The 27,448-nt window shown below is 36.0% G+C and overlaps 3 protein-coding genes and 3 long non-coding RNA genes across 7 annotated transcripts; 2 read left to right on the plus strand and 4 right to left on the minus strand.

The window, feature by feature from the left end:
- Nucleotides 1–2,337: 2,337 nt before the first annotated feature.
- LOC119630751 (uncharacterized) lies at nt 2,338–3,338 on the minus strand. The gene is made up of 2 exons (XR_005246430.2): nt 2,811–3,338; nt 2,338–2,483 (listed from the first exon to the last, which is right to left on the minus strand). It is a non-coding gene; the product is annotated as an uncharacterized LOC119630751 (long non-coding RNA).
- LOC101746975 (uncharacterized) lies at nt 3,311–5,096 on the plus strand. Of its 2 annotated transcripts, none has more exons than XM_004923394.5 (4): nt 3,311–4,077; nt 4,148–4,408; nt 4,506–4,638; nt 4,882–5,096. In XM_004923394.5, exons 1-4 carry the CDS (start codon nt 4,069–4,071, stop codon nt 5,079–5,081), a joined length of 603 nt encoding a protein of 200 aa, XP_004923451.1. In that variant the 5' UTR covers nt 3,311–4,068; the 3' UTR covers nt 5,082–5,096. The 2 variants fall into 2 exon arrangements, with proteins under 2 accessions (XP_004923451.1, XP_037877136.1); XM_038021208.2 differs by having other exon boundaries at nt 3,949–4,077; nt 4,125–4,408.
- LOC110386937 (uncharacterized) lies at nt 5,097–7,797 on the minus strand. The gene is made up of 2 exons (XR_005246431.2): nt 6,816–7,797; nt 5,097–6,183 (listed from the first exon to the last, which is right to left on the minus strand). It is a non-coding gene; the product is annotated as an uncharacterized LOC110386937 (long non-coding RNA).
- A 248-nt stretch (nt 7,798–8,045) lies between these two features.
- On the plus strand, nt 8,046–14,359 carry LOC101747108 (CDK-activating kinase assembly factor MAT1). Its single transcript, XM_004923395.5, has 5 exons — nt 8,046–8,348; nt 8,504–8,800; nt 9,987–10,216; nt 11,529–11,704; nt 14,178–14,359. Exons 1-5 carry the CDS (start codon nt 8,225–8,227, stop codon nt 14,275–14,277), a joined length of 927 nt encoding a protein of 308 aa, XP_004923452.1. The 5' UTR covers nt 8,046–8,224; the 3' UTR covers nt 14,278–14,359.
- Nucleotides 14,360–17,262: 2,903 nt separating this feature from the next.
- On the minus strand, nt 17,263–20,088 carry LOC110386942 (uncharacterized). The gene is made up of 2 exons (XR_002431945.3): nt 18,552–20,088; nt 17,263–17,549 (listed from the first exon to the last, which is right to left on the minus strand). It is a non-coding gene; the product is annotated as an uncharacterized LOC110386942 (long non-coding RNA).
- A 2,277-nt stretch (nt 20,089–22,365) lies between these two features.
- LOC119630722 (uncharacterized) lies at nt 22,366–27,448 on the minus strand. Its single transcript, XM_038021087.1, has 3 exons — nt 27,422–27,448; nt 26,949–27,045; nt 22,366–26,498 (listed from the first exon to the last, which is right to left on the minus strand). The coding sequence occupies exons 1-3, from the start codon at nt 27,446–27,448 to the stop codon at nt 22,366–22,368; spliced, it is 4,257 nt and encodes a 1,418-aa protein (XP_037877015.1).

Below are 27,448 nucleotides of genomic sequence, written 5' to 3' on the forward strand. Positions count from 1 at the left end.
GATACTTTGACATGGTAATAAAATAATTTATAATTATAAAATAATTTATTAAAAAATATTTTTCTATAATTGTCATTATCGAATTCCCTGAACTAAAAAAATCCGTGATTTGAATGATAAGAGGTCTAGAGGTATTATGGTGTTTTTCTTGTTTTTTATAAAATGGATTTATATTTACATTGTTAATGAACTCTTGAAAAAATCGATTTTTAAGGAATCGATCTTTTGAATCTCGATTTTTTTGTGAATCGATTTATTACGTTACAATATGAATCGATTTAAGAATCTATCTTTTTCGTCAAGAATCGGCATCCCTAATTCGTTTTTTTTTAAAGGGATTTTGTGACTTGGTAACTAAGACCTTTAAGTCATGTTGTATTTTTTTTTTCCGTTCTTCTTTTGGCAATAGCTTTTTTGCCAATGACGTAAATAAAAGATTGGGAGACAAAGTTATAAAAGGATACGAAACACGAGAAACGATCAGATAATGTCTTATTTTAATTTTCATTCTTATTTTTATGAAAAATGACAATATGGAGTGAAATGAAATGAAGATGATTAATTTGAGACATTTATCAACTGGGATGAAATAAAATGAAATGAGATGTTAAGGGATGAAATATAATCTCAGTAAAATGGTGGTCATTTACTAAGATTTTTTCAGTGGACTTTTTGGAGGATCCCGAGAAATTACGTCCAGCGCTTTGTTTCATTTTCCCACATTTGTGCACTTTCACAGATATTAAACAGCTAATAAGCCACTGTCATTACACATTTAAACCTGAAGAAACATTAAATTGACAAAATAAAACAAATCACACAACTTCATTCCTCGCTTTCCCACAAAAAGTCTTCCCTAATTCGAATGACGACACGGTGTTACCAAAATCGTAGACAGGTAATTTAGATAATTAAAACTTTTATAGCCCAAATTAGGAATTTTAAATGAAAGTAAGTGACAGTGCTGTTGCTGTCTAACATATATATGTACTCTTTTTTTTATAACTCAGTTGTGATAGCTTATGTATGACGCTATTCCGCATACGTGCCGCCTGCTAGATAAGTTTTAAGGGATTTCCCATAGACACAGCCCCACTGAGTTTCTCGCCGGATCCTTTCAGTGGGTAGTGTTTCCGATCCGGTGGTAGATTCTGCGAAGCACTGCTCTTGCTAGGGCCAGTGTTAGCATCACTCCGGTTTGAGCCCCGTGAGCTCACCTACTAGTTAAGATTACGCTGAAATAGCCTCTCAAGGCTATCGGCTTAAAGACTTATTACAATTGGCTAAATTTAGTCGACAGAATTCAGTCGCTAGGTACTGAATTCAGTGAAGCATTATACTAAATTCAGTAGCAAGGATGGTTTCTGACCGACTAAATCATTTAGAAGCCTAATGGGGTTGGCCGGTTAAAGCTTTTCTCAGATGTCGCCAGCGTAGCTTGTTCCCTTGTCACAGAGAGCCGCCATTTTGTGTGTTTTGCGTTCGTGATATTTTGGCATTTTGTGACTTTGATACGGTTCTTATTACTTTCTAAGTAGTGCTAAACAATTTTACAACATGTATTCCAACTGGATAGTTAAAGAATTAAAGGAGGAGTTGAGAAAACGTGTTGCATCTTTACGAAGAAAAAAAGTGGATATTGTCGAAAGGTACAATGTTGATGTTTTATTTTAACTTAGAAAACTTCTCTCAAACTGTTTCCGGTAGCTATTATAATAATAATATTAAATTGTGTACCTTAGGAACTTTATTCCTTGTAGCATGTGCAAAAAGAATTGCTCATATTACACACATTACCTACCAACTAATATATTATTTTACTTTTTTCAGATTAGAGCTATATGACCAAAATTTTAATTTTGAAACAAAATGAAAAAAATGCTCTAGCAAAATATGCTAATATATATGATTTGCTAGTGGAGCCATGAGGCATTTTCATTAGCCAAGAGCGCCCATATCTTGCTGCATCTCCTGATGGTGTGTTGGGCGAAGAAGCTATAATTGAAGTGAAATGTCCATACGCTAGCAGAAAACATGAAATAAATATAACAACGGTGCCTTATTTAGAACAATGTAACGGGATATTGTCACTAAAAAAACCTGCCCATATTATTATCAAATCCAATGACAGTTATACTGCTCAGGCAAAACATACTGCAACTTGGTCATTTACACCTACAAGGACATCAAAGTGATTTATGTTGAAAAAGACAATAATTTTATAAATAATATGTTAAATAAATTAGATATCTTTTATGAAAATATTTTCAAAGAAGCATTGTATGAGAAATATCTGTATTATAACTATACATACTTGTCGAAATAAAAAATCAGGAATATTTTTAATTATTTTTATTGACAATTCCTTCTCTAAAATTACATAACTTCTCTACTTTTTGTTTCTTCAGAAACTGGTTTCATATTCCATGAAAATATAGATGGTACAGCACCTTTCTTCAGATATTTATGTTAATGTTTGACACCTACAACACAGAATAACATTTAAATATACTATCACAAGGAAACCTGACCATAGTTTCAAAATATTTGTTATTGCAATGGATGCAGCGATTTAGATAGAACTTTCAATAGTAACAGCTGATAATGAACAACAGCTCATGAGGAATGTGTTTCCTTCAGTCTGATTTTGTGTTTGTTAAAAGGTTCCTTACAGCATAAATCTACTTGCAAAATATGTTAGCAACTAATAGTGTGCCTAACTAATTATTATTGGATTTTTTTTATAAGAGAACAAAGATGTGTGTTACACCTAGTCATGCATTATAAATATTTAACAGAAAGAAGCATACCTGTGTATTTACTAATGTTTTCATAGTCAGATTCCACAAATTGTTTACGACATAACCTCGAACTTTTTGTGGGAGTACTTTTTTCGCGTCAAATGGCCTTTAATCACAGTCTTCCAATTTTCTTGTCCTTCAGGAATTGATGTACTCCAATTTCTGAGCATATTGGCACAAAACAACGCGTCATTGTGCTTAAAATAATTTTTAATCAAAAATTCCAATACAAATATTGAATGTTATGGGAACAATGCACACCAGCGCCACTTTGACAGTTGCCAACCCCATTAGGAACGCATTTAGGAAGGTGTGATAGCATTTAGTTACTTAATTATTGCAGTCGTCCCTAGTTCTCCGTGCGTAAGAACGTTTTAGTTGGGTTTTTTTACTTTCTGTTGGAGTTTGTATATAAATGTAATGGCAGGCAACACTTGACACATCGAATATTAGAATTAATTTAAATATTTAAAAAACAGATGATTGTATTCTCGTAAGAAAATGTCAGAACTTCTCATCTAGACACGGCAAGACAAACATGTAATAGTTTTATAAAAAATATAAAGATAATAATTGTATAATGGTGTAAAAGTGTTCAAGCTATCTGCAATATAATTATAATGAAGCAGTGTGTTTTTAAATAGCCCCTCATCACCTACAGAACTCAATCCCCTCAAATTTAACCGTCCAACACTTTCGAATAAAAATTATTTATTTCAGTCACCTTTATTTAATGTGCCAGATATTTATAAATAAACCGACATGTTTCAGGGATAATTTCTGGCAGCCGGGCTTGGGATATTTAAAGAACTAAATTTTAAATCTTGATACGAATTTCCTGTTGCAAAAATCTTAATGTTACAACCAATATTTCTTTTGGACTTAAATTATCGTAGGATTAGTTATGTAATAGTTAGATTATGGATACATAATTGACTATCGAAGTATCGTAGGATAGTATCCTGCTTTTGAATAAACGGTGTCCCATATCATTTCATTTAATTTCATCCCAGTTGATTAATATCTCAAATTAATCATCTTCATTTCATTTCATTTCTCTCCATATTATCATTTTTCATATAAATAAGAATAAAATTAAAATAAGATATGACTTAAAGGTCTTAGTCACCAGGTCATAAAATCCCTTAAAAAATTTATTGTCTTGTTTACTCCTGTACTGACTCCTGGTGGTTTTACTATGTTTTACCCTAAAACACTTTAAAACTTTCGTCGTTTAAATTTTAACTGTGTCCTTACCTAAAATAAAATGAATTCAGTAAGTATCTGAATTACGTTGATAATTTGTTTTACATTACGTTCAAGTTTTGAGAGATGTCTCTTTTCAGTTAACAAAAGCAGCACCCATGACTAAGGATGAGACGAAGCTTCTGCTACAACTTGTGGCGGTGAATGAAATTATAAATAATAAGACAACAAATGCCATAAATAATGAACTGAAAAAAAAGGCTTGGCAAAACTTGGCAAATGACTTTAATTCGTCGATCGCAACCGTCCCCCGAACTGCAGCGCAGCTTCGTCTCAAATGGGAAAACTTGAAGAAGTCTGCTCGCAAACACTGTGCCAACACGAGAAACGGCCTTATTAAGGTGAATTGAACTACTTGCTGATGTATTGATAACATTATGTTCAATTAGGTTTTTTTTTCAGGTTGAATTCGTTTAATTGAAATAACTATTGTTACAGACTGGACGTGATGAGGATTGCTTTCCGCCAGATGGAATATTGGACAAAGTAGCTTCACTTTTGGGCATCACACGTCAAGGTCGTCGAAATACCAGCTCAAATTTGTTATTACAGTGTAACCGCTTACCTGCAGGTTAGAATATCTCAGTCCATTTATTTATTTGTTAAAAAAAACAGTAAGAAAAGGCTCTTTGACTCAAGAGTCACAAAACTAACATCAATGTATGCTATAATCATTAAAAGGTTTCGATGATACCTATCTTACCCACCTAATCCCAAAGAAATCTGCTGTAAATAATTAAATAATTATGCAATTCTTCTATCTACATTGTTTTTAGGTCAACCATACTCATAACATTTTTTAATACTTTTACAGCTAAGCGGAAACACAAGATGCAGGAAGAGCTTTGCAAAGCTCGCATATATAGAGACAATGCCTTAGCAGAGTACCTTAAAGCAAAAAAAAAGAAGCTTGATTTGGAAAACAATGAAAAGGAGATTTTAATTGCAAAACTTAAGTTGGAAATAGAGAATGCTAGGTTAGAAAATTTAATATTAAGAGGGGATTCCAAATAAATAACTAAGAAATAATTTGTTTTATATTTTTATAAACACAATACTTTTCAAAAGTTTTGAAGCACACCTCATTTCGTAAGAAAAAGATCGCCGGATCTTCTCAGTGGGTCGCATTTCCCATCTGGTGGTAGTTCTGTGAAGCACGCCTTTTGCTAGGGTTCGTGTTTGAAACGTCGTCAGGTTTGAGCCCCGTGAGCTCACCTACTAGATAAGGTTCCGCTGAAATAGCCTCTCAAGGCTATCAGCTTAGGTAGGATAAAAAAAATAAAAAGAACATTGCCAATGCAATAACTGGGGATAAATCATGCAGTCATCTGGCATGAATTTAGGATTGCCTGTCTTATGGATACCATGGATACTGACTGGTAAACATGCTTATATTCTCACAGGCACAATTAACTGGGTTTTTAGAATTTCGTCGTTGTTTGACATTGTTACCGTTGCGTTACTGTGTTATCATTTCCTGTTCTGTTCTGCCATAGTGTGTGAATAATTTAAGTTTGTGGTAATCGCTTATTGTTTGTGACTGGCAAAAATGCCACTCAATGCAACTGGTGCAGCTAGGGCTGTGGCTTTAGCCGATGCTGGTTATAGCCAACCTCGCAACGCTCGTAAACTTGGTGTACCTCGAACCACGGTACGGGATGCAATCAGACGGTTGCGGGAGACGGGCTCATACACGCGCAGGCCAGATCAAGGCCGACGTGGATGCACTTCAACTCGGGATGACCGCTTCGTTGTCAGCAATGTGTTGAGACATCACTTTTGCACCGCTACTGAAGCCCGTATTCGTCTTTTTACACCACCGAGTAAGTCAGTCAGTATGTACTTGAAAATCATTTTCTTTTTAAGATTTTATTTTAAGCCTGTTTACACAAAAATATGTAGGATTATCATACCACATGTCACAATTTTGATAAAACATGTTTTATTACTTCATTCATCGGCTATACTACTTTAGGCAATGGTGCAGTTTTATTGAATACTAGCGACCCGCCCTCGCTTCGCTTCGGAAACATTAAATTTTATTATTGATAGGCGAAGCCCGCCATGTTGCGCGGTACGACAATAACTGCGGGTGACGCCGCGGGGCGAAGCTAATCTAAAAACAGTAGCTTAAGTTACTCCTTACATCACCTACCTACCTACTTATTAGTGAAAGTCTCATCAAAAGCGGTCCAGCCGTTCCAGAGACTAGCCGGAACAAACAGACAGACAAAAATTGTCAAAAATGTTATTTTGGTGTATATATATTCATATTATGCATGTAGTAAAAAGCGATTATTTCAATACTACAAACACACACTCTAATTTTATTTATATGTATAGATTTTTCTAGTTTTAATTTTTTTAACATTGATGGAGAATATTCCTTTTGTTTTTAAATTCTTCTGTTTTAATAATATGTAATATGTGAATGAAGAATGAAGAGAAAAATATACGGGTGCCATATATGGCATCATGCACTCTGGGGAATCTAGCAATATTATATATTTCTGATTATAAAATTTGCCTTGGCTTTGGTAAACGGTAGGCAGTGGCTTAGCTCTGCCCTCGGCATTGCTGACGTCCATAAGCGACGGTAACCACCAGGTGATCATCGTATGCTCGACTGCCTTAGACAATGTATAAAATCGTGGACCCAGAAATATTAGTACTTTAAGAAGTACTCAAGAAAGAGTTTATATATTTTATTAACTTTAAAGTATGCTCCTTCAGAAACAATACACTTACACCAAGAAACAATCCTATCATCAAATCATTTTTTAACGTTTTTTCTGGAATTGAGTTTTTACTATGAATTCTCATCTGTCTTTTATCGATTGAAAACAGGTGCCACAAACTGATTATTTGAGTTTAAGAAAAAGAAGCTGAAGGTAGGAGTCATATCCAGGGCCGGATTTAAACTTAATACCGCTCCTGGGCACCGGAAAAAAATCCGCCCCATTACCGAAATTTTACCGAAACTTATACTTTATATATTTTCTTCAACTTTACTAGAAACTTTATTATAATATGTGATATATTCCAAAAACATAAATAAATATGTGTATTTTTTTAAAAATTATAAATTTGACACTAAGGCTGACTCGTAATTATACACGAAAAAAAATATAAATTTCTTCAATTCTGGTAAATAAAAAGTCGATAATTTTTTTAATTCTCCAAGGAAATAAATTGATTAAATCATTTTGATTATTAATTTTACCAAAGTGCCAAAATTATAATTCATACGTAATGGATGAATTGAATTTCTTGAATTATCAATTAAACAGAAGATTATTATTTATAGAATTAATTAATTACATAAAGAAATCTTGACAAGAAAAAAATTCACTTTCTAAATTTTGCCGCCCTGGGCACTTGCCGGACTGCCCCTAGTGTAAATTCACCACTGGCCATATCTGGTGAACAAGGTTGATTGATGGCATTTGTTGAGTTTTTGGTCAAAAATTCAAAATTGGTTCACAATGGAGACCTTGTGCTATTTATTGTGCCCAGTATTGTGGTGCAAACTCTAAGAATTTCCTTTTCTGTATGGCCCCTTTTGTCGAATTTTCTATGTTAAACGCTGTTCTATTATTTACCGTTTAAAATTCCGGCAACAGGTATCATACGCACGTGATTATTTAAAATGTTACGGATCAACTCCATGAGACAGAAGATTCGGCGGCTGTCTCTCAAACTTAAATGAGGATTTTATGTCACTACTTCCTTCACTTTTGCGATACTACCTTTAGTTGCAGACGTCAATGGCTTACCAGAGCGAAGCGAATCTTCAATCATATCTCGATCACTTTTGAACGCTTTGTACCACTCGTACGTGTTTTTGATAAAGTCGACTTACCGTAAGCCTTCTGTAACATTTTCAGTGATTTTTTTTCATAAAAAATAATACACAAAAAATTAGGCGGTATGGTACGATACCTTTGCCATTCCAGTTAGAAAAACAAAGATTACTACTAGAACGAGACTTCACTTCAAAGCTTGTCTTGTCAAACCTACCTACTCTGGCCAAAACACCCTCGCTAGAGAAATAAACAGTTCATTGTTATGTACTCGTTATTAGGTTTAATTTTAATTAAAACATAACAGTTATAACTATATACCTCTGGAACAAATTACAAAAAATACACTCAATCATGGATGACCAAGCTTGTCCTCGTTGTAAAACAACAAAATACAGAAATCCGTCGCTAAAGTTAATGGTAAATGTTTGCGGCCACGTTTTGTGTGAAAACTGTGTTGATTTACTGTTTTTAAAAGGTAAGCACAGTACCTATTTGAACAGTGACATGTAAATAGTCTGTTAAGTTTATTGCACGTAATAAAACCAAACCAACCTAAACTATTTGAAAAACATGATTTATTCTAAATTAAAGAAAAGAAGGCATATATGTCACCTGTTTTATTTTTCACAGGCTCAGGTTCTTGTCCGGATTGCAACATAGTATTACGCAGAGGAAATTTTAGGGTTCAGTTATTCGAAGATCCGATGGTGGAAAAGGAAGTAGATATAAGAAAACGCGTATTACGAGATTACAACAAAAAAGAGGAAGATTTTAATTCGTTAAGAGAATATAATGATTATTTAGAAGAAATTGAAACCATCGTATACAATTTAACAAATAATATAGACATAGTAGAAACTAATAAAAGGATAGAACAGTACAAAAAAGAAAACAAGGAATTGATAATGAAAAATAAAGCCAAACTTGGTAGTTACTTTAATATAATAAGTTCATTGGTTTATAAGAATTATAGAAATGTGTAAAAATATGTTTATTCGGTCATGTAAATTATACAGTATTGAGATCTCAGTCTTTGGTGTGAATTTAAATTGATGAATGAACTTAAATTTGGTCTTAGAATTGTGAGTACACAAAGTCAGACAATGATCTTGCTTTATGAACTTATGACCTCAATGTCTTAAACTGCTCCTTTCATTTTTGTGAGTCTGTATATTGTCTGTCTGTATACACCACCAGGTGAGCTGAACTGTATATGTATAGACAAAGAAAAATTAGGAAGGTTCATTTGTTACTGGTGGTAGGACCTCTTGTGAGTCAGCGCAGGTAGGTACCACCACCCTGCCTATTTCTGCCTTAAAGCTGTAATGCGTTTCGGTTTGAAGGGTGGGGCAGCCGTTGTAACCATACTTGAGACCTTAGAACTTATATCTCAAGGTGGGTGGCGCATTTACATTGTAGAGGTCTATGGGCTCCAGTAACCACTTAACACCAGGTAGGCTGTGAGCTCATCCAAGCAATAAAAAAAATTTAGTAATATATAATTCTGAAATTGAATTGTTTTACCAAATACTGGATCCAATTGTAAATCTAAACTGTTGTTAGATACATTTCAACACAAAAGTATAAAATGAAGCATAAAGTTTGACTGTCAAAAAATAAAATGTTTAAATATTAATTTTAAAAAGATAGGGTTCAGAGTTGGTACTGCGAATTTCTTTTATCGCCATTGAAGGCAGCTGATAAAGCACAGCTAATGTTGTTATATTCATGATGTCCACTATTTCAGGATCACAGCTTTCAATCACTTCATACTGTATGGTGAAATAAGCATATATCGATGTTTGCGATGCTATTGTTCACAATGCGTGAACTTTACAGTAGACTAATTTAAAGTTGAAATACCTGAATGAAAATCTATTTTAACGAATCTAGCTGTAGGATTGAACTGATTTTAATAGACCTAAAAAAATATATTTTTTGCGCATCGAATATGGTTATTGCCTATCATTTATGTACAAAGCGGTTATTGTCGCTTAGTCACGTTTGCCTTTCAAGCGTCGATATTATTTTTGGTATTGCATTAACCAATTTAAAATTTTGTTAAGTAGATAGTGTGAATATAGAAAAATAAAAGTTTTGTATAAATTTTCAGGAAGAAAAGCAATTGAATTAGAAGAATTATTAGAGAAAGAGAAAGAGTATGAAGAGCTCAGAAGACAAGAGCTGTCTCGACTAGAACAAGAAGCGAAAAGAAAGAAGATTCGCGAGAAGGAAGCTCTCATTGATGAATTAATGTTTGCAGAGGGCAATGCCAAAGATATTCTCAATACGTTTGCTCAGACTGTAGCAAATAAAAAAGAGGAGGAAGAGGTTGTCCCTATGGTGAGTTTAGAAACAAATCGCTTTTTGGCATTAAAAGTGTACAAATTCCAAAAGTATTCGAAATTGAGTTAATATGCGTAAACATTTGGTATCACCAGTATACTTTTCATAAATACTGTAGAAAAGAGAAGAGAAGAAAAGAGCATAGTTTAGTTTTAGTTTTTTTTTGTTTACCTACGTTTTGACTACTATTAACAAAATTAATACATAATTTTATCTTACTTTAAAAGACAGATAATGTAACTGGTGAAAAAAAAAAATTTTGCAAATATGATTAATATTATAAATATAACATTTTAAACCTTTTAAACACTCATTTAAAATTAGTAAGTTTTGAGATTATACAGTTTTAAGCTGAGAAGACGAAATGTTAAATTGGAACTCATAGTAGTCCGACAAAGGAAATCTAATATAAGTATAGGGGGCCCATTGACAATAAAATCAAATTTGAAATTTATTCAAATAGGCTTTTACAGGCACTTTTAATTCATTGTGGATTTACCATCGATGTGGTATGCAGAATGACTACTAAAAAGAATTTGCAAGAGTCCCCGCTATTTTCGAATATTTATAATATTATGTACTTCACAGAAAAAATTCAAAACACTAATCCATTTAAATACCTTAATTTCAATCCAGGGTTTGTAGGCTCGGGGAAATGATAATCAGTAACCTTATTACTGGTTGTAGGGTTTGTTGGAAACCTGCACAGTTAGGTTTTTTTTTATTGCTTAGATGGGCGGACGAGCTCACAGCCCACCTGGTGTTACGTGGTTACTGCAGCCCATAGACATCTACGTAAATGCGCCACCCACTTTGAGATATCAGTGCTAAGGTCTCAGTATAGTTACAACGGCTGCCCCGCCCTTCAAACCGAAACGCATTACTGCTTCACGGCAGAAATAGGCAGGGTGGTGGTACCTACCCGCTCGGACTCACAATAGGTCCTACTACCAGTAAAATCAGGTACTACCTTGCCTGTTTCTGCCATAAAGCACTAACTAACAGGTCCTGGTTATAAAAGGTGGGTCAGTCACTGTACTATAAAACTGAGACATAGAACTCATGTCTCAAGGTGGGTGGCGACTTTTACTTTTATTAATGTCAATATGCTTCAATTACCACATGACATCAGGAGGTCTCTGAGATCGCTCATCTGTAAAAAAAATTGCGATGTGGCATACCACAGTTGCTGTTGTCACTAGAAGAGTTCCTCTAGTCGTCCACAGATGTCAGCATTTCCACAATCAAACAGTTTAATTGACAAGATGAAAGCTTTTACAAGAAAAGATACACTATTTTCCTTTTTCAGGTAACTCAATTCTCTACTGGAGTGCAATTCACTAGAGGGTCGACAAATCAACCTATTCCAATAATAGAAGAAGGACCAATGTATAAATATGAACCATTAGCCATCCCGGATAGATGTGGACCGGATCCGCCAATGATCAAAGAAATAATTCAAAATGGTTTTCTGAAGCATGTGAGGTTAGTGTAGACATTTGCACTGTATGTTTGCAGTAGACATAGGGTTGGTATTTGGGTTATCGTCGGTCGGACGTCCTCGGGATGCCGCCGCGAGTCTGGTTATAGTGTGGACCGCGGGAACCCCCCTACTCTGATCAGGTTCTGACCCCGGACGAAGATCGGACATTGGGTGTAAGAGTGTAGGGGAGTAGTATCTGGGTTGTAATTGGACATATCCAGCTTGAATCATGTATAATACAAACTTTCTATAGAGACATGTATTTAAAATAATATAATAACTTTTGCAATGAAGAAATAATAAAAACCAAACCCAAAAAAAATAGAATGGTGGGCAGTGGCTTGGCTCTGCCCCTGGTATTACTGACGTCCATGAGCGACGGTAACCACTTACCATCAGGTGGGCCGTATGCTCGTCTACCTAAAAGGCCAAAAAAAAAGTACTATTGCTTCATCTTGTGAGCCCATACAGGTATGCACCATCACCCTGCTATATTTCTGCTGAGAAGCAGTAATGCATTCCGGCTTATAAGGTGGGGAAGCTGTTAAGCAGCCACTAGTAATAGTAATAGCAGCAATGGTAGTCTTTTTTTTAATTTTTTTATTGCTTAGATGGGTGGACGAGCTCACAGCCCACCTGGTGTTAAGTGGTTACCGGAGCCCATAGACATCCACAACGTAAATGCGCCACCCACCTTGAGATATAAGTTCTAAGGTCTCAGGTATAGTTACAACGGCTGCCCCACCCTTCAAACCGAAACGCATTACTGCTTCACGGCAGAAATAGGCAGGGTGGTGGTACCCACCCGTGCGGACTCACAAGACAACCAGTAATTACGCAAATTATAATTTTGCGGGTTTCATTTTTATTACACGATGTTATTTCTTCACCGTGGAAGTCAAACGTGAACATTTGCTGAGTACGTATTTCATTAGAAAAATTGGTACCCGCCTGAGATTCGAACACCGGTGCATCGCTCAACACGAATGCATCGGACGTCTTAACGTTAGGCCACGACGACTTCAATCCACGTCATATTTGACTAGTGATCTCTTGATTAGCTATTATCATGTAAGATCTTAACTCGACTGTATTTTTTTATGTTACCCCAAAACTTTTTTAAGTGAACCAATTTACATGATTTCTTTTTGATTGATTGCTGTTTCTTCACAATACATTACAGTTCTATCAAGATGGTTAACGGTGCTTAGTGCGAGTTTTTTAACCTTCTCGATAGCGTAAAAGTTAACTTCTTTTCTTTTCTGCCACGTACCATCCGGCTTTGGAATGAACTCCCCTCCACGGTATTTTTCGAGCGCTATGATATGTCCTTCTTCAGACGAGGATTGCGGAGAGTACTTAACGGTAGGCAGCGGCTTGGCTCTGCCCCTGGCATTGCTGACGTCCATGAGCGACGGTGACCACTTACCATCAGGTGGGCCGTATGCTCGTCTGCCTACAATGGCAATAAAAACATTTAAAAAAATAACTCAAATTTGTATGGAGTTGGAGTATGGAGAACGTTTGCTTACGATTGCATACAAATTCAAGTTAACTTTTACGCCATCGAGAACGAACTAAGCACACTGCCCAGTAATTTTTAATACTTAATAGTGACTGTATCTTTAAGCAACTTTTTGTTGTTGTCCTTGTATGTAGACTAGCACACGTCCCACCTGATGGTGAGTGGTTACCGTTGCTCATTCACGTCAGTAATGCCAGGAGCAGAGCCAAGCCGCTGCCTACCGTAACTTAGACTAAATTGATGATATTGTCATTTTATTGTGTTTAAGTTGGTTTTATTTTTAACTAGCTGACCCGGCAGACTTCGTAGCGCCTCAATCGATAAATAAAAGACCTAAACTTTTGTATAAAATAAACTTAAAACAAACAAAAGGAATCCGTCGCAACGGGGGACACATCAAAGGGAAAACAAAATTGTTATTTTTATTTAATTCCGAGCATTTTCATATTTGTCTACCTTTTAAACCTTCTCTGGACTTCAACAAATGATTCAAGACCAAAATTTGCCAAATCGGTCCAGCCGTTCTCGAGTTTTGGCGAGACTAACGAACAGCGATTCATTTTTATATATTTAGACTAGCGACCCGCCCTCGCTTCGCTTCGGAAACATTAAATTTTATTATTGATAGCTGGGTCCCGCTATATTACCTACCCGTGTTTATTGTCGTACCGCGAATGACGCCGCGGGGCGAAGTTAGTCCAAAAAAAGCATCCAGTTTCTCCTTATATCATCAGCTACCTATCAGTGAAAGTCTCGTCAAAATCGTTCCAGAGATTAGCCGGAACAAACAGACAGACAAAAATTGTAAAAATTGTTATTTTGGTGTTTGTACCGTATATAATATATTCATATGCATGTAGTAAAAAGCGGTTATTTCAATATTACAAACAGACACTCGAATTTTATTTATATGTATAGATAAATTTTTGGGTATTATATATTTTTTATAGGGCTGAAAACGAGACCGAGAAGGCTGGGGGTTACACGTCAACATTACCATGTTTAAGGGCATTACAGGATGCACTCTCGGGATTGTATCACGCCAGCTGACACCCGTCACAGATCACGGAAACAGTCATTGAAGTCGATTGAAGTGTTTTTTTTTTGTTTGTCGAATAAACATTTCGTTGTTGTTTTGCGTTTCATTTTGATGTTGTCGACGTTTGAACATTGTTTTAAGGGATTTTATGAACCTTAGACCTTTGGGTCATGTCTTATTTTAATTTATATTCTTATTTTTATGAAAAATGATAAAATGGATTGAAATGAAATGAAGATGATTGATTAATTTGAAACGTTAATCAACTGGGATGAAATTAAAAGAGATGATATGGGATGAAATATAATCTCAGTAAAATGGTGGTAAATGACCACCATTTACTGAGATTTTTTCAGTGGACTTTCTGGGAGGATCGCGAGAAGTTACGTCCAGCGGCTTTGTTTTATTTTCCCACGTTTGTGCACTTTCACAGATATTAAACAGTTAATAAACCACCGTTATTACACATTTAATACTGAAGAAATACTAAAAAAATCTACAAATTAAAACAAATCACACAACTTCATTTCTCGCGTTCCCGCCAAAAAATCCGACGTTTGAACAAAGAGTTCTTGAATTGCTGTGTACGTTCCGATTCGGAAGTAGGTATGCAATAAAACTGGGAGAGCGTTTGCAACTCCAATATTCCATACAGAGGATTTTCTTTGGTTTTCACGAGTCTTATATACATAATTGAAACGACTTTTACGATTAAATTTCGCTTTTATCATTGTCTGTATGTTAATTTCGACGTATCGTATACTTTACAGTTTTCACGGACCAAGGGAATATACTACGAAAACTTTAAAGAGGTCCTAATTAATCCAAAGAGAGGTTACATAATTTTATTTGTGTATAGCGAATTTTTTTTTTCCTACCTTTACTGATAACATGTAGGTGAGCTCATGGGGCTCAAACCGAAGTGTTGCTAACACTGGACCTAGCAAGAGCAGTGCTTCGCAGAATCTACCACCGGAAACGGGACCCCCTGAGAAGATCCGGCGAGACACTCTGTGGGCTAAAATTTCAATGTAACTTTGCATGTATAGAACTTTGTTCGAACGACATTTGGACCGTCGGTCCGAAAAGGATTTAATTTTTTTTGATCATAAATGGTTTTGCAAGAATTTTTTTATTTTATTTCTATTATATGATTAACACGATAACCCTCTTATCGTGGCCTCTGCTAATTACATATCCGACCTAGATGACGGGGCAATTCAAAGCCATAGTCACCCGAAAGATGTCAGATCTCCCGGATTCACTCTCGGTGCTTTTCAAGCATCAGTCTCCGATCCCATTGAACTCGTCCATTACGACGAAGTGTTTGACAAGCGAACTAACTCATAGATACAACTCACTGAGTTTCTCGCCGATCTTCAGTGTGGGTCGCGATTTCGATCCGGTGGTAGATTCTGCGAAGCGCTGCTCTTGCTAGGGTTAGTGTTGGCACATTGGCACAGGTTTAAGCCCCGTGAGGTCATCTACGAGTTACCGCGTAGTTGGGATAGCTCTTTGGCTGCTAGCGAATAGGTAGCAAAAATAAATAGGTACATGAAGATATTATAAATGCATTATGCATTATGCAATTTAATAGCATTTAAAACAGAATGAAGCTGTTAAGTTTATCTTTTAAAACGCTATTTTACACTTTGTTGTCAGTTACTGCCGTGGATTCACGGACAACACGAGGAAATTGTCCACTGCCAATCTTTTAGAATATTTTAGACTCAAAATATTATGGTGACTATTGGTGACGTGTAGAGAATGTCATGTTCTCTCTCTCCATAAAGCGTATAAAGGTTAATGACTTCACAAGTGTTAAGTGGTTACCGAAACCCATAGACATCAATAAAATGTACCTAAATACCGCAAACCTCCTCGAGAGGGGCATTTTTTTTTTTTTTTATTGCTTAGATGGATGGACGAGCTCACAGTCCACCTGGTGTTAAGTGGTTACTGGAACCCATAGACATCTACAACGTAAATGCGCCACCCACCTTGAGATATAAGTTCTAAGGTCTCATTATAGTTACAACGGCTGCCCCACCCTTCAAACCGAAACGCATTACTGCTTCACGGCAGAAATAGGCGGGGTGGTGGTACCTACCCGCGGGGACTTACAAGAGGTCCTACCACCAGTATTTACTGCAACACGACAGAAATAGGCAGAGTGGTGCTACCGAAGCGGGCTCACAAGATGTCCGGCCACCAGTATTTATGCAAATTGTAATTTTCGAGGGGTTTAATTATGATTACTACCCAATGTTATTCCTTCACTGTGGAAGTCAATCGTAAATAATTGTTGAGTACGTATTTCGTTAGGAGAATTGGTGATTGCTTGCGAGGTTCGAACACCAGCACAGTCGCATTGGTCGATACGAATGCACCGGGCATCGTATCTATCCTTTAGGCCACGACGACTTCTAACTAAATTATATTAATTGGGTGTAGGTAAATTTCGCATACATTAATTACAAAAAAACTTATAGGGATTGATACGTAATACAAAGTTCTCAAAAGTTATCATAAACAACGCGCTTCAAAAAAAGAAAATTCGCGAAAGTTCTTTGCGAGAAACAAAATCTTTTTTAAATGAATTGCTTCAAGCTATTGAGTTCTTGTGTTTGAAAATAGCCTAACGCATAGGAGGTACTCGTATCAAATCTCTATTGAACCCCAAATCCCTTGGAGCGACGGCGCGAGCAGGCAAACAGACAAATATTGTACAGGCGATAACAGGTAAAAGCACCGCGCTGCGGAGGTACTAAAGTATGACAAATAATAAATGCACTTTGAAGAGGTAAACCTTGTTGCACACTTGTTATGTTTTATACAAAAAAATTATAACTCTTAGGTATTCAAATTTTGGCATTAGTCTTTGTTAAGAATTTACATTAGTATTACGATATTTTAGATACTCATTTAGGACATTTATAAAAAGCGTTAGATGACGACCGTTCAAACCAAAACGTGTGACGCGAATAATTAAACAATTTTATTTTTTTCGTATGCCATTTCATTATGAACTTATCTTATTCATGACAATAAAATGTAAATGCAGATTTTAATAAATGTGCACCGTGCTTTATTCTCAAACTAAAAAATAAAAGTATTTTCTCAACACGAGTTGTAGGTATGTAAGGCCTTATGTCCACAAATGGTTGAGTACGCATAATGTTTGTTTGCATGATTGTTTGTCTTGTCGATAATGCAGTCGCCATGTCAGGAAAGCTATTTAGGCTCACCTGCCCTTCTACGAGCACTGCTTGCCTTAAAGAAACTGTAATAAAATAATAAAAAATGAAATACCTACTTTGTTGGTGAAGTTTCGATGATAATCGGCTGATAACAATTAAGCCATACAAATAGAGGCTTGTCGGTCCAATACGACCTCAATATCATAATTAAAACTTCTTTTACGACTTAATACAGAGTTGTTCACGATCACGATAAATTGCAAAGTATGTATTCAAAACTTTAAAAACAGTATTAGTATGATAAAAAAATCAGCGATCAAACCGTAAACGTAGTTCTCATTCTGTCCATTACTCCCGAATACTTCAATACCGTTCGTAAGTAATAACCAATGTTGTTGTCTATTTTTTTTGTGAAGAAATTATTGCTTCTTACACGGACTCAGATAACAGCTGCCAGAGCGCCTCTGGTGGAGGCCTAACAATTCAAAAGCAGATGCTTCGCGAATTAATCTACTACCGGATAGGAATCGCGACCCACTGAGAAGATCCGGCGAGAAACTTTGCAGGCTATGTACCTAGGATTGTAATCGTGTGACGTTATAGCTGCAAATTGACTCTAGCCTGCTCGAGTAACTCCAGTTTTTTTTTCCTACCTTTGCTGATAGCCTTAAAATAGCAGCTTCACTCTAATATGTAGGTGAACTCACGGGGCTCAAACTAGAAGTGTTGCTAGCACTGGCCCTAGCAAGAGCAGTGCTTCGTAGAATCTACCACCTGATCGGAAACGCGACCCACTGAGAAGATCCGGCGAGAAACTCAGTGGGCAGTGTTTGTGGGTTAATTCGCGCGTCAAGTCCTTTGTCGCAAGCGACGGGTTCGACGAGGACGGTGACCGGTGCTTGTGGTACCTAAAGGCACCGTTAATGGATCGAGCGGATCCGTAATGACGTGTTTTGGGCGACGTCGACTATTTACCATTCGGTCTACAAGATCGGGTATGTAACTCCCAGCGGCCACGACAAGAGTGTGCTCATGTCGTACCGCCTTCTCAAAGTGGCGCAATGATGCCGACTGTAGATACTTACAGACTGAGTCAAGCTCTAGGTCCTCATGGAGATCCACGTTTCTTAGGAACCGTGGTGCACCGACCACTATCCTGCAAGAACTCCAGATGGAAGTTTCCAGTTCATCATCATCATCATCATCATCATCTCAGCCTGTCTACTGTCCACTGCTGAACATAGGCTTCTCCGACTGATGTCCAGTGCGGCCGGTTCGTTGCCCCCTGCATCCAACGTGACCCAGTAATTTTCACCAGGTCGTCGGTCCATCTGGTAGGTGGCCGTCCCACACTGCTTTTGCCAGTACGTGGTCTCCACTCGAGGATCTTTCTGCCCCATGCGCCGTCCGATCTTCGCGCTATGTGACCTGCCCACTGCCACTTTAGCTTGCTAATCCTAGTTTCCAGTTACTGATGTCGTTCATGACGAATGATGGAGGCCGTAAAGAACAATGGCAATTTTTTACCTGAATGTTTTAAAAGGCGTCTTAGATTAAGACATAAACGAAACTTCATCATTTTATTTGCTCGTTCTTTATACGATGTTAGATTTACGTGGCAAAGCCACGAAAAAATGTTAATTTAATAAGCTTTTAATTCGATTTTTGTGTACTTCCGGTTTAATACATTTGTAAAGGATGGCATTTATACTATTGGGACAAAAAGCAATATTTTTTGATAATGAATAATATTCATAAAGTATTTAAAATGAAAATAATAATATTAATTATCCTTTGTTACAATTAGTACTTAAATAACGAAATACATAATAGTAATGCCAGCACTTCAGATGACAATGATTTGAACAGTCTATCAACTGACATAATGCGCATGACTATGCCCGTCCATAAGGCTCGTGAGTGGAAGAGAGAGCGAAATACTTGCTTCACCGCTCCGATTTTTTATGACCCAAACTGCACGGACAAAAATCAAAATAATTCTACTATACTAAATTAGCTTTGCAAGCCTTCGTTTGTCGCAAATATGTGACTAATTCGTTCAAAAGGTTAAAAGTACCTATCTCTGACACACATTATACACATTTACAAAGAAGAAAGAACAAACTATATAATATGTATATTTACCGAGGTAGCTCTGCAATTGCTAAGGGTACCTACTCGAGTAGTATTAGAAGTGTATCCTTGGTTCATCTATGATAATGAAACTAAAATGTTATTTAAACATGTCATTTACTTATTTTTTTAATTTGTTATAGTCCGTGCCTACAAAAATCAGAGAAATCTATTTATTGATAGATAACCTCAAATTATAAAGTAAACACGTTGATATCTTTTTTTTTGTGACTTTCTAATACCAAAAATATTTCTGATTAAGCTTAAGCTATGTTATTCCTATCGTTTTAGTATTTTTTTGTTTCAAGACGCCTCAAATAGATATCAGGTAAAATGTTGTATAGAAAGCTGCCATTGTTCTTTGTCATTTAAAACTCTTCTCTTGTCTATGGCCTCAATAATAACAGAGTAGACGAAAGTGTCGCATCTCGGACAGAAAATACTTTTGTAAATAAAATCACCGATGCTGGTCATTGTATTTCCTCCTCAAAATTAAAACAAGTTTGAACTAAATTTGTTCAAAATAAATTTGTTTGTTTGTTTTTTTACCTGGAATGTGCCTGGAAACGGCAAGTCGATAATGTTCGTAATAGTACTACAAGGTTCCTAACTTACTTAGCTTAGTCGTTTGAGGGTAGTTTAAACTTTTCAATCGGAACATGTGATCGCTTCGCGGCAGAAATGTAGGATCGTGATAGATATCCATGCTAGATCACTATTACTATTACTCTGCTACCAGCAACGTTAGTAGATCTTTATAGAAAACACAGTTTAATGAGAAATACATACATATCGACGCTTGAAAGGCAAACGTGTCTAAGCGTCAATAACTGCTTTATACATAAATGATTGGCAATAACCATATTCGATGCGCAAAAAAATAATATTTCTAGGTCTATTAAAATCATTTCAATCCTACAGCTAGATTCGTTAAAATCGAATTTTTTTCAGGTACATACTTCAACTTCAAATTAGTCTACTGTAAAGTTCATGCATTATCGCTTACGGCCGTTTTCAATAACGTATCTGAGTTTACGGATAGATAGCTATCGCCGAATATCAGCAAGAGCGTATCTATCCTTATTTTGCGTTTCACAATCACGGATAAGTGCTATCTCTCTTTAACTAACAGTAGATAGCTTCTTCCCTCCGACCTATCCGAGCCTCTTGATACGTTTCGTTCTACTACAAATACGAAACAACATCAGGATCAAGACTTATTTTATTTTATTCTAAATTATAACTATAATTTAACCAACATATCGTAGACTATCATAAACACATTTGTTTATAACAAAAAGTAGTAAAAAAATATGTAGATTTTTTTAAATTGGACGTTTTGCTATTTTTATCCTAGTCGAAATTATGAAACGAAACGTTTTGACAGTCCGTTTGCCAATAAGCAGTGATCGGTTTCTTTTGTTTGTTTTTCTCTTGTTTACCTACTATATTAGATGATGACTTGCCTCCAAAACGCTTTAAAACTTTCGTTTATAATTCTAAGTGTGTTTAAAGTTAAAGAGCTACAGTGAAATAAAATGAATTCTGTAAGTATCTATGAACTACATTGATAATAATAATTTTACTTTGAAGACTCGAGTTCAAGTTTAGAAAATATATCTTTTTCAGTCAAGAAAGGCAGCACCCATGACAAAAGATGAGACGATGATTCTAGCAGAACTTGTGGCGGCGAAAAAACACATCAATAATAAGGCAACAAATGCCACAAACAATAAATTGAAGCAGCAGGCTTGGCAAACCCTTGTAAATGATATTAATTCGTCGATTCGTCGTTTCCCATGAACTCCATCGCAACTTCGACTAAAATGGGAAAACTTAAAGAACGCTACGGCAACATAAGAAACAACCTTAGTAAGGTTAGTATAATTAGTTGATAGTTTGTCTCTAATAACACATTGACAAACATGATTTTTTCTTTAGGTTGCCGTACATAGTATTTGAAATAATTATGCTCTTTGTTACAGGCTGGAGGTGGTAAGGATTGCAGATGACATTTTGGATAAAGCATGCATATTGTTGTAGGTCACATGTATTTTTAACACTTTTACAGCCAAGCGGAAACAAGATGGAAGAAAAGAAATGCAATGCATTAGCAGAATATCTAATAGCAAAAAAGAGACTTGACTTGGAAAATGAAGAAAAGGAGATTGTTGTAGCAAAACTTAAGTTAGATTTTGTTTGTTCACCCACTTTGTCGTATTTAAAAAATAACTTGGATAGTTTTATAGAATTTATTAAACGTAACTTTTTAGAGACAAACAATTTGTATAAAATTTGCAGCAGTAATGGAGGGAAAAATGCAATGACACAGATTATACCTATAACATAGATTACCCAACTCAACATACCGCCCCCCCAAAAACGAAGTTTTTGAGAAACACAGTAAATCATAGCAAAATTGTAAGTTTTCATTCTGATAAGCTCCAAGAGTTTAACCAAACAAATTACTAGAATTTACAATATCAAACATAAATCAGATTTTAAAATACATATCAGAAAGTACAAAACAACCTATAATAAATAGGTGAATTTTATGAACATTAGGTCATTCTTAATGTATCATTAACTTTACATGAATAAATATCTATTTTTTAAACATCCTTCTTTACCAATCCTTTAACCATTATTGCCAATTAATTGTTAACTATTTGTATTAAATATATTTATAGATTTACTTAAATTTAATTTAGTAAAAAACAAAACAATAAAGTTTATAAAGTAACCAAATTTTAAGTTAAATGAAAGTTATTCATTAATTGGCAATTTACACAGTCTACTAATGGATCTCTTAATCAATTTACCACAACATTTTAAGCTGTAAACTCTACAGATGTTATCAGAGCCAGGATATTTATCAACTATGCGACCTAAGGCCCATTTGCCTGGAGGAAGGTGATCTTCCTTAATCAGAACCACTTCTCCAATTTTAAACTCCTCCTTTATAGTTAACCATTTAGGTCTTTGTTGTAAACGTGTGAGATATTCCGTCTTCCATTTATGCCAAAAGTTTTGAAGTATCCTCTGAGTATGTTGCCATCTAGACAGTCTGTTTACATTCACCTGGCTAAGATCTGGTTCAGGTACATTGATTGGAGCTTCTCCAATGAGAAAGTGTCCAGGAGTAAGTACATTTAAATTGTCAATATCATTATGATCTATTGGACATAGTGGCCGCGAGTTTAAGCAGGCTTCAATCTGGCACAGTGTGGTGGACATCTCTTCAAAGGTAAGTGTTCTATCAAGAATTCTTCTTAAGTGATATTTTATAGATTTCACCCCAGCTTCCCATAAACCTCCAAAATTTGGGCTATAAGGTGGGTTAAAGTGCCAATGGGTTCCATCTTCAGCTAAAATGTTTATTAAATCTTCAGGTATACTTAATTTTGCTTCTTGCCACATTTTAGCTAATTCTTTACTGGCTCCTACAAAGTTTGTACCTTGATCACTCCAAATGTGGGAGCATCGACCTCTTCTGGCAACAAATCTTCTAAAACATCCTAAAAATGACTCGGTGCTTAAATCTCCAACCAGTTCCAAGTGGATTGCTTTAGTTGACATGCATATAAATATACATATGTATCCCTTAGTGCATTTCATGCCTCTTCCTCTGGAAACCAGAATCTGTAGTGGGCCTGCAAAATCTACTCCTGAGTGTAGGAATGGACGAGTGGGTGTTACTCGTGCTGCAGGTAAGTCTCCCATGAGTTGGTGTCGGACCTTAGCCTTCTGCTTTGCACATATTAAACATTTATGTATTGTAGCTGATATTAATGATTTTACTCTTATGATCCAGAATCTTGATCTAACAAAATTCATTGTGAGTTGGAGTCCTCCATGAAGTGTCTTCAAGTGTGCATCACTAACTATCAATGTTGCAATGGGGTTCTTATGACTTATGATCATAGGATATTTAGCGTCATTTTCCATTTCCGCATTTCGTAATCGACCGCCTACTCTGAGAAGACCTTTCTTGTCTAGATAAGGATTGAGATTCTTCAGTACACTTCTATTACTTACTCCAGTCCCTTGTAACAAATCGTGGATTTCATGTTCAAAATCATTATGTTGTGCTAACCGCACACATGTTTCAAGAGCCTCTGTTAACTCCAGTGGGCTGAAGCACTTTGTACTAATGTTATCGCTACTTCGTTTAAAATTCAAGAATTTTTTGCAGTACACAATAGTTCTTTGTAGTTCCATCAAGTTGTTAAAGTTTTCAAATTGATTGTGTATATAATTTCCTTCATTATGATTATTGTCTATTTTTATGTTTGTATTGATAATTGTACTTCTCAACTCTAGGTCAGTAGAAATATTATCTCCACAAGACATCAATATTTCTTCATGGGTGAGCCATTTAGGGCCGTTCCACCATAAACTAAATTCTTTGAGATCTGAAAGAAGCATTCCTCTTGATGCTATGTCTGCAGGGTTGTCTTGAGACTGTACATGATACCATGCATTTCCAATATTGTCAAGCACTGTTACTACACGATTTCTCACAAATGTTTGCCATCTTGTCGGGTCTCCAGTAAGCCATGATAGTACTATGGTAGAATCTGTCCAAGCAAAGATTTGTTTCCTTGGTATCCGTGTAGCACGACTGATGTGTTTCAAGAGCTTTGATAATAACACCGCACCGCACAGTTCCAAACGGGGCAGTGAGACTGGTTTAACAGGTGCGACTCTAGTCTTCGCTGCTATCAGCATAGTTTTATATTCATTATTGTAAGTTTTGACTCTCAGGTAAGCAACTGCTCCATATGCAATTGTTGATGCATCACAAAATCCATGTATTGACACATCTTCTATGACATCACTAGTAATAAGTAACCAGCGTGGTATTTTAATTTCCTTTAAATAATTTAAGTTGTTTCTCATCTCTAACCAATCTCTTTTAGTTTCAGAGTCTACTTCTTCATCCCAGGTAAGTCTTTTCAACCATAGTCTTTGTATTATTAGTTTTCCAGGTAACAAGGCAGGTGCTATCCAACCAAGTGGATCAAATAAGCGTTGTATCTCAGCAAGTATACTTCTCTTAGTGATGGTAAGTGGCACTTCTGGCAAATTAAGATTATACTGTAGCACATCATCTCCTATATTCCATGATAACCCTAATGTTCTAACAGTTCCTCCCAGGTTCATATCCACATTTATCAATGTACTTCTTTCTGTAGGTGAAATATTTTTCATAAATTCAATACTGTTAGAAGACCATTTTTGTAATTTGAAACCGCCACGATTCAAAATGTCACTAACATTTCTTGCTGATTCCATGGCTTCACTTACTGTATCGTTACCAGATAATAAGTCATCCATCCAGAAGTCTTCCTTAATCATTCTAGCTGCTTCAGGGAAATCTTTGCCTTCATCTTCTGCAACTTGTTGTAGAGTTCTTACAGCAAGGAACGGAGCTGAAGCAGTTCCAAATGTTACCCGAAGCAATCTGTAATCTTTGACTTTAAAATTTGGATCAATTCTCCACAAGATTCGTTGGTAATCTGCATCCTGTTTGGTAACCAATATCTGCCGATACATTTTCTCAATATCTGCTATGAAACAAACTCGTTTTAGTCTCCATCTCATAACCAATGATCTCATGTCTTCTTGCAATTGTGGGCCAACTAGTAACTCATCATTAATGGAAACATTATTAGATCCCATTGAGGAGGCATTGAACACAGTTCTTACTTTGGTAGTCTCACTTGTATCCTTTACAACTGCATGATGAGGAAGGTAGACAGAGGGTTTCCCTAATTCTTCTTCTGGTACTTCTTCCATATGATTCAATTCAATATATTCTTGCATCACTTTAGTGTATTCTGTCCTTAACTTCATGTCTCTCTGTAATCTTCTCTCTAGTTGTGTTAATCTTCTTAGTGCTATATCCCTGGTATTACCTTCTGTACTTAGTATGACATATGATTTAAAAGGTAATTTCACAATGTATCTTCCTTCATTGTCTCTCCTAACATTTTCATAATAAATGTTCTCACAGAGTTCCTCTTCTTGTGTAAGTTTTCTTTGATTATCATAGTCTAACTCCCATAATGTGTGTAACAGTTCATCAAAATCCATGTGGTGGTGCATTACTGTTATTTTCCTTTCTTCAATGTCATTGTGTACCTTTCCAAAGAGAATCCATCCAAAACTTGTATGTTGTGCGCATGGAGAGCCAGGAGGACCTCGAATAATTTCATTTTTCAGAATGGCTGCATATACTTCTACACCTAGAAGCATATCAACTCTCCCTGGTTGATTAAAGGTGGGATCTGCCAGCTTGAGACCTTTCAAATGCGACCAGGTGAGTGTGGAGTCGGCAATAGTTGTGGACGGTAAGTATGTTGTTAAACGTGAAGGCATCACATATGCTTCCACGTTGAGCTTGAAATTGCATTGGTATCTAGATAATATTTCAAGCTGGACTGCCAGATTTACTTCCGTTTGTGTAGATCCAACTCCAGTGATTGTCCCCTTAGTGGGTGTTCCTTTGACTTTCAAAAGTTGTGCTGCTCTTTCACTAATAAAATTAGCCTGTGACCCTTGATCTATTAAGGCGCGCAATACTGTATAATGTCCTGTACTATTCTTAACAGTTATCAATGCTGTGGCCAGCAATGCTGTGGACCTCTTTGTCGCCATATGCGACAGTATAGCAACGTCTGCATCATTATCCTTTATAGGGCCTGGTTGGATGTTTGTGTCTTCAACTTGTTTATAGTTTGTCTCTAATCCATTGATTGTTTTGTGTAGTAACGAATGGTGCCGCTTACCACAGATTCTGCATGATATTCTGAGTCGACATTTAAACACTGGGTGTCCTGGTAGTAAGCAATTATAGCATAAATTCTTGTTCTTCACAAAACCAATTCGTTCATCTGGTAACAGTTTAATAAATTCTTCACAATGACAAAGGGTATGATTTTCTTTACATTTAATACAGATCTTTTCTGTTGTGGAAATTTGGAATGTTTTTTGTTTATAAGATTTCAATTCTTTTGTTTGAGGTGTGTATGTTACTAATTCCATTGTTCTAAATTTACAATCTAGAAAGTTTTTCATTTCTTGCCAAGTAGGTAGGTCTTCACTATTTCTATGGAAACTATACTCTTCCCATGCTTTATGTGTTTCAGGATCCAGTCGTTGCACAATTATGTAGATGATAATTAAATCCCATGACTCAACAGGTAAGTTAAGGTTTTGTAGGCTGCTCAGGCATTCAGTTGTGGTATCTAATAATCTTTTTAGTTGAATGGCATTAGGTGTGTTTATTTTTGGTTGTTGAAACAATCTTCTTAAAAGTGAATTAACAATAAGTTTCTTATTACCATATCTCTGTTTTAAAATGTCCCATGCCTGTTCATAATTGCTTTCAGTCACTGATATGTGTTTGAGTAGAGAAGCCGCTTCATCAGCAACACTTGCCTTTAAGTAATGTAATTTTTGAACTTTAGATAATGTGATATTGTGATGAACAAGTGAAGTAAATATGTCGTTGTAGGTCGGCCAATCATCATAATGTCCAGTAAACGTAGGTAATTGTATATGGGGTAATTTTATATTCAAATCTTGTTGTTTAATTGGTGTGGGGGTACCTGCAGTTTGTACGAAATTGGACAAAGTATCCTTTAAATCTGATGTTGTATCCATATATAACTCTTCAATATTGCTATACACATTTTCTTTGAAATATAATATATCCGATCTTTTTTCTTTGGTGAGGGACTTCACAAGAGTGTCGTGTGTTTCTTTAAATATTTGCCAGTAATCTTCGATGGTATTCAACCTCGTTTCTACGTACCCCTTCGTCATACGTGTCTTCGGACAT

Source organism: Bombyx mori, chromosome 28, assembly GCF_030269925.1.
Source record: "Bombyx mori chromosome 28, ASM3026992v2".
Classification (NCBI taxonomy): Eukaryota; Metazoa; Arthropoda; class Insecta; order Lepidoptera; family Bombycidae; genus Bombyx; species Bombyx mori.

What these genes read in the sequence shown, in the direction of transcription:
- LOC101746975 (XM_004923394.5), top strand. An exon ending in CGAGAAACGGCCTTATTAAG is followed by an intron (nt 4,409 to 4,505) that starts GTGAATTGAACT and finishes CTATTGTTACAG; the next exon opens with ACTGGACGTGATGAGGATTG. An exon ending in GTGTAACCGCTTACCTGCAG is followed by an intron (nt 4,639 to 4,881) that starts GTTAGAATATCT and finishes ATACTTTTACAG; the next exon opens with CTAAGCGGAAACACAAGATG.
- LOC101747108 (XM_004923395.5), top strand. Translation starts at nt 8,225, where the DNA reads ATGGATGACCAAGCTTGTCCTCGTTGTAAAACAACAAAATACAGAAAT. An exon ending in TGATTTACTGTTTTTAAAAG is followed by an intron (nt 8,349 to 8,503) that starts GTAAGCACAGTA and finishes TATTTTTCACAG; the next exon opens with GCTCAGGTTCTTGTCCGGAT. An exon ending in AGGAAGAGGTTGTCCCTATG is followed by an intron (nt 10,217 to 11,528) that starts GTGAGTTTAGAA and finishes TTCCTTTTTCAG; the next exon opens with GTAACTCAATTCTCTACTGG.
- LOC119630722 (XM_038021087.1), bottom strand. Translation starts at nt 27,448, where the DNA reads ATGTCCGAAGACACGTATGACGAAGGG. An exon ending in AAGACACGTATGACGAAGGG is followed by an intron (nt 27,046 to 27,421) that starts GTACGTAGAAAC and finishes CATTACTTAAAG; the next exon opens with GCAAGTGTTGCTGATGAAGC. An exon ending in CATTTTAAAACAGAGATATG is followed by an intron (nt 26,499 to 26,948) that starts GTAATAAGAAAC and finishes AACTGTTACCAG; the next exon opens with ATGAACGAATTGGTTTTGTG.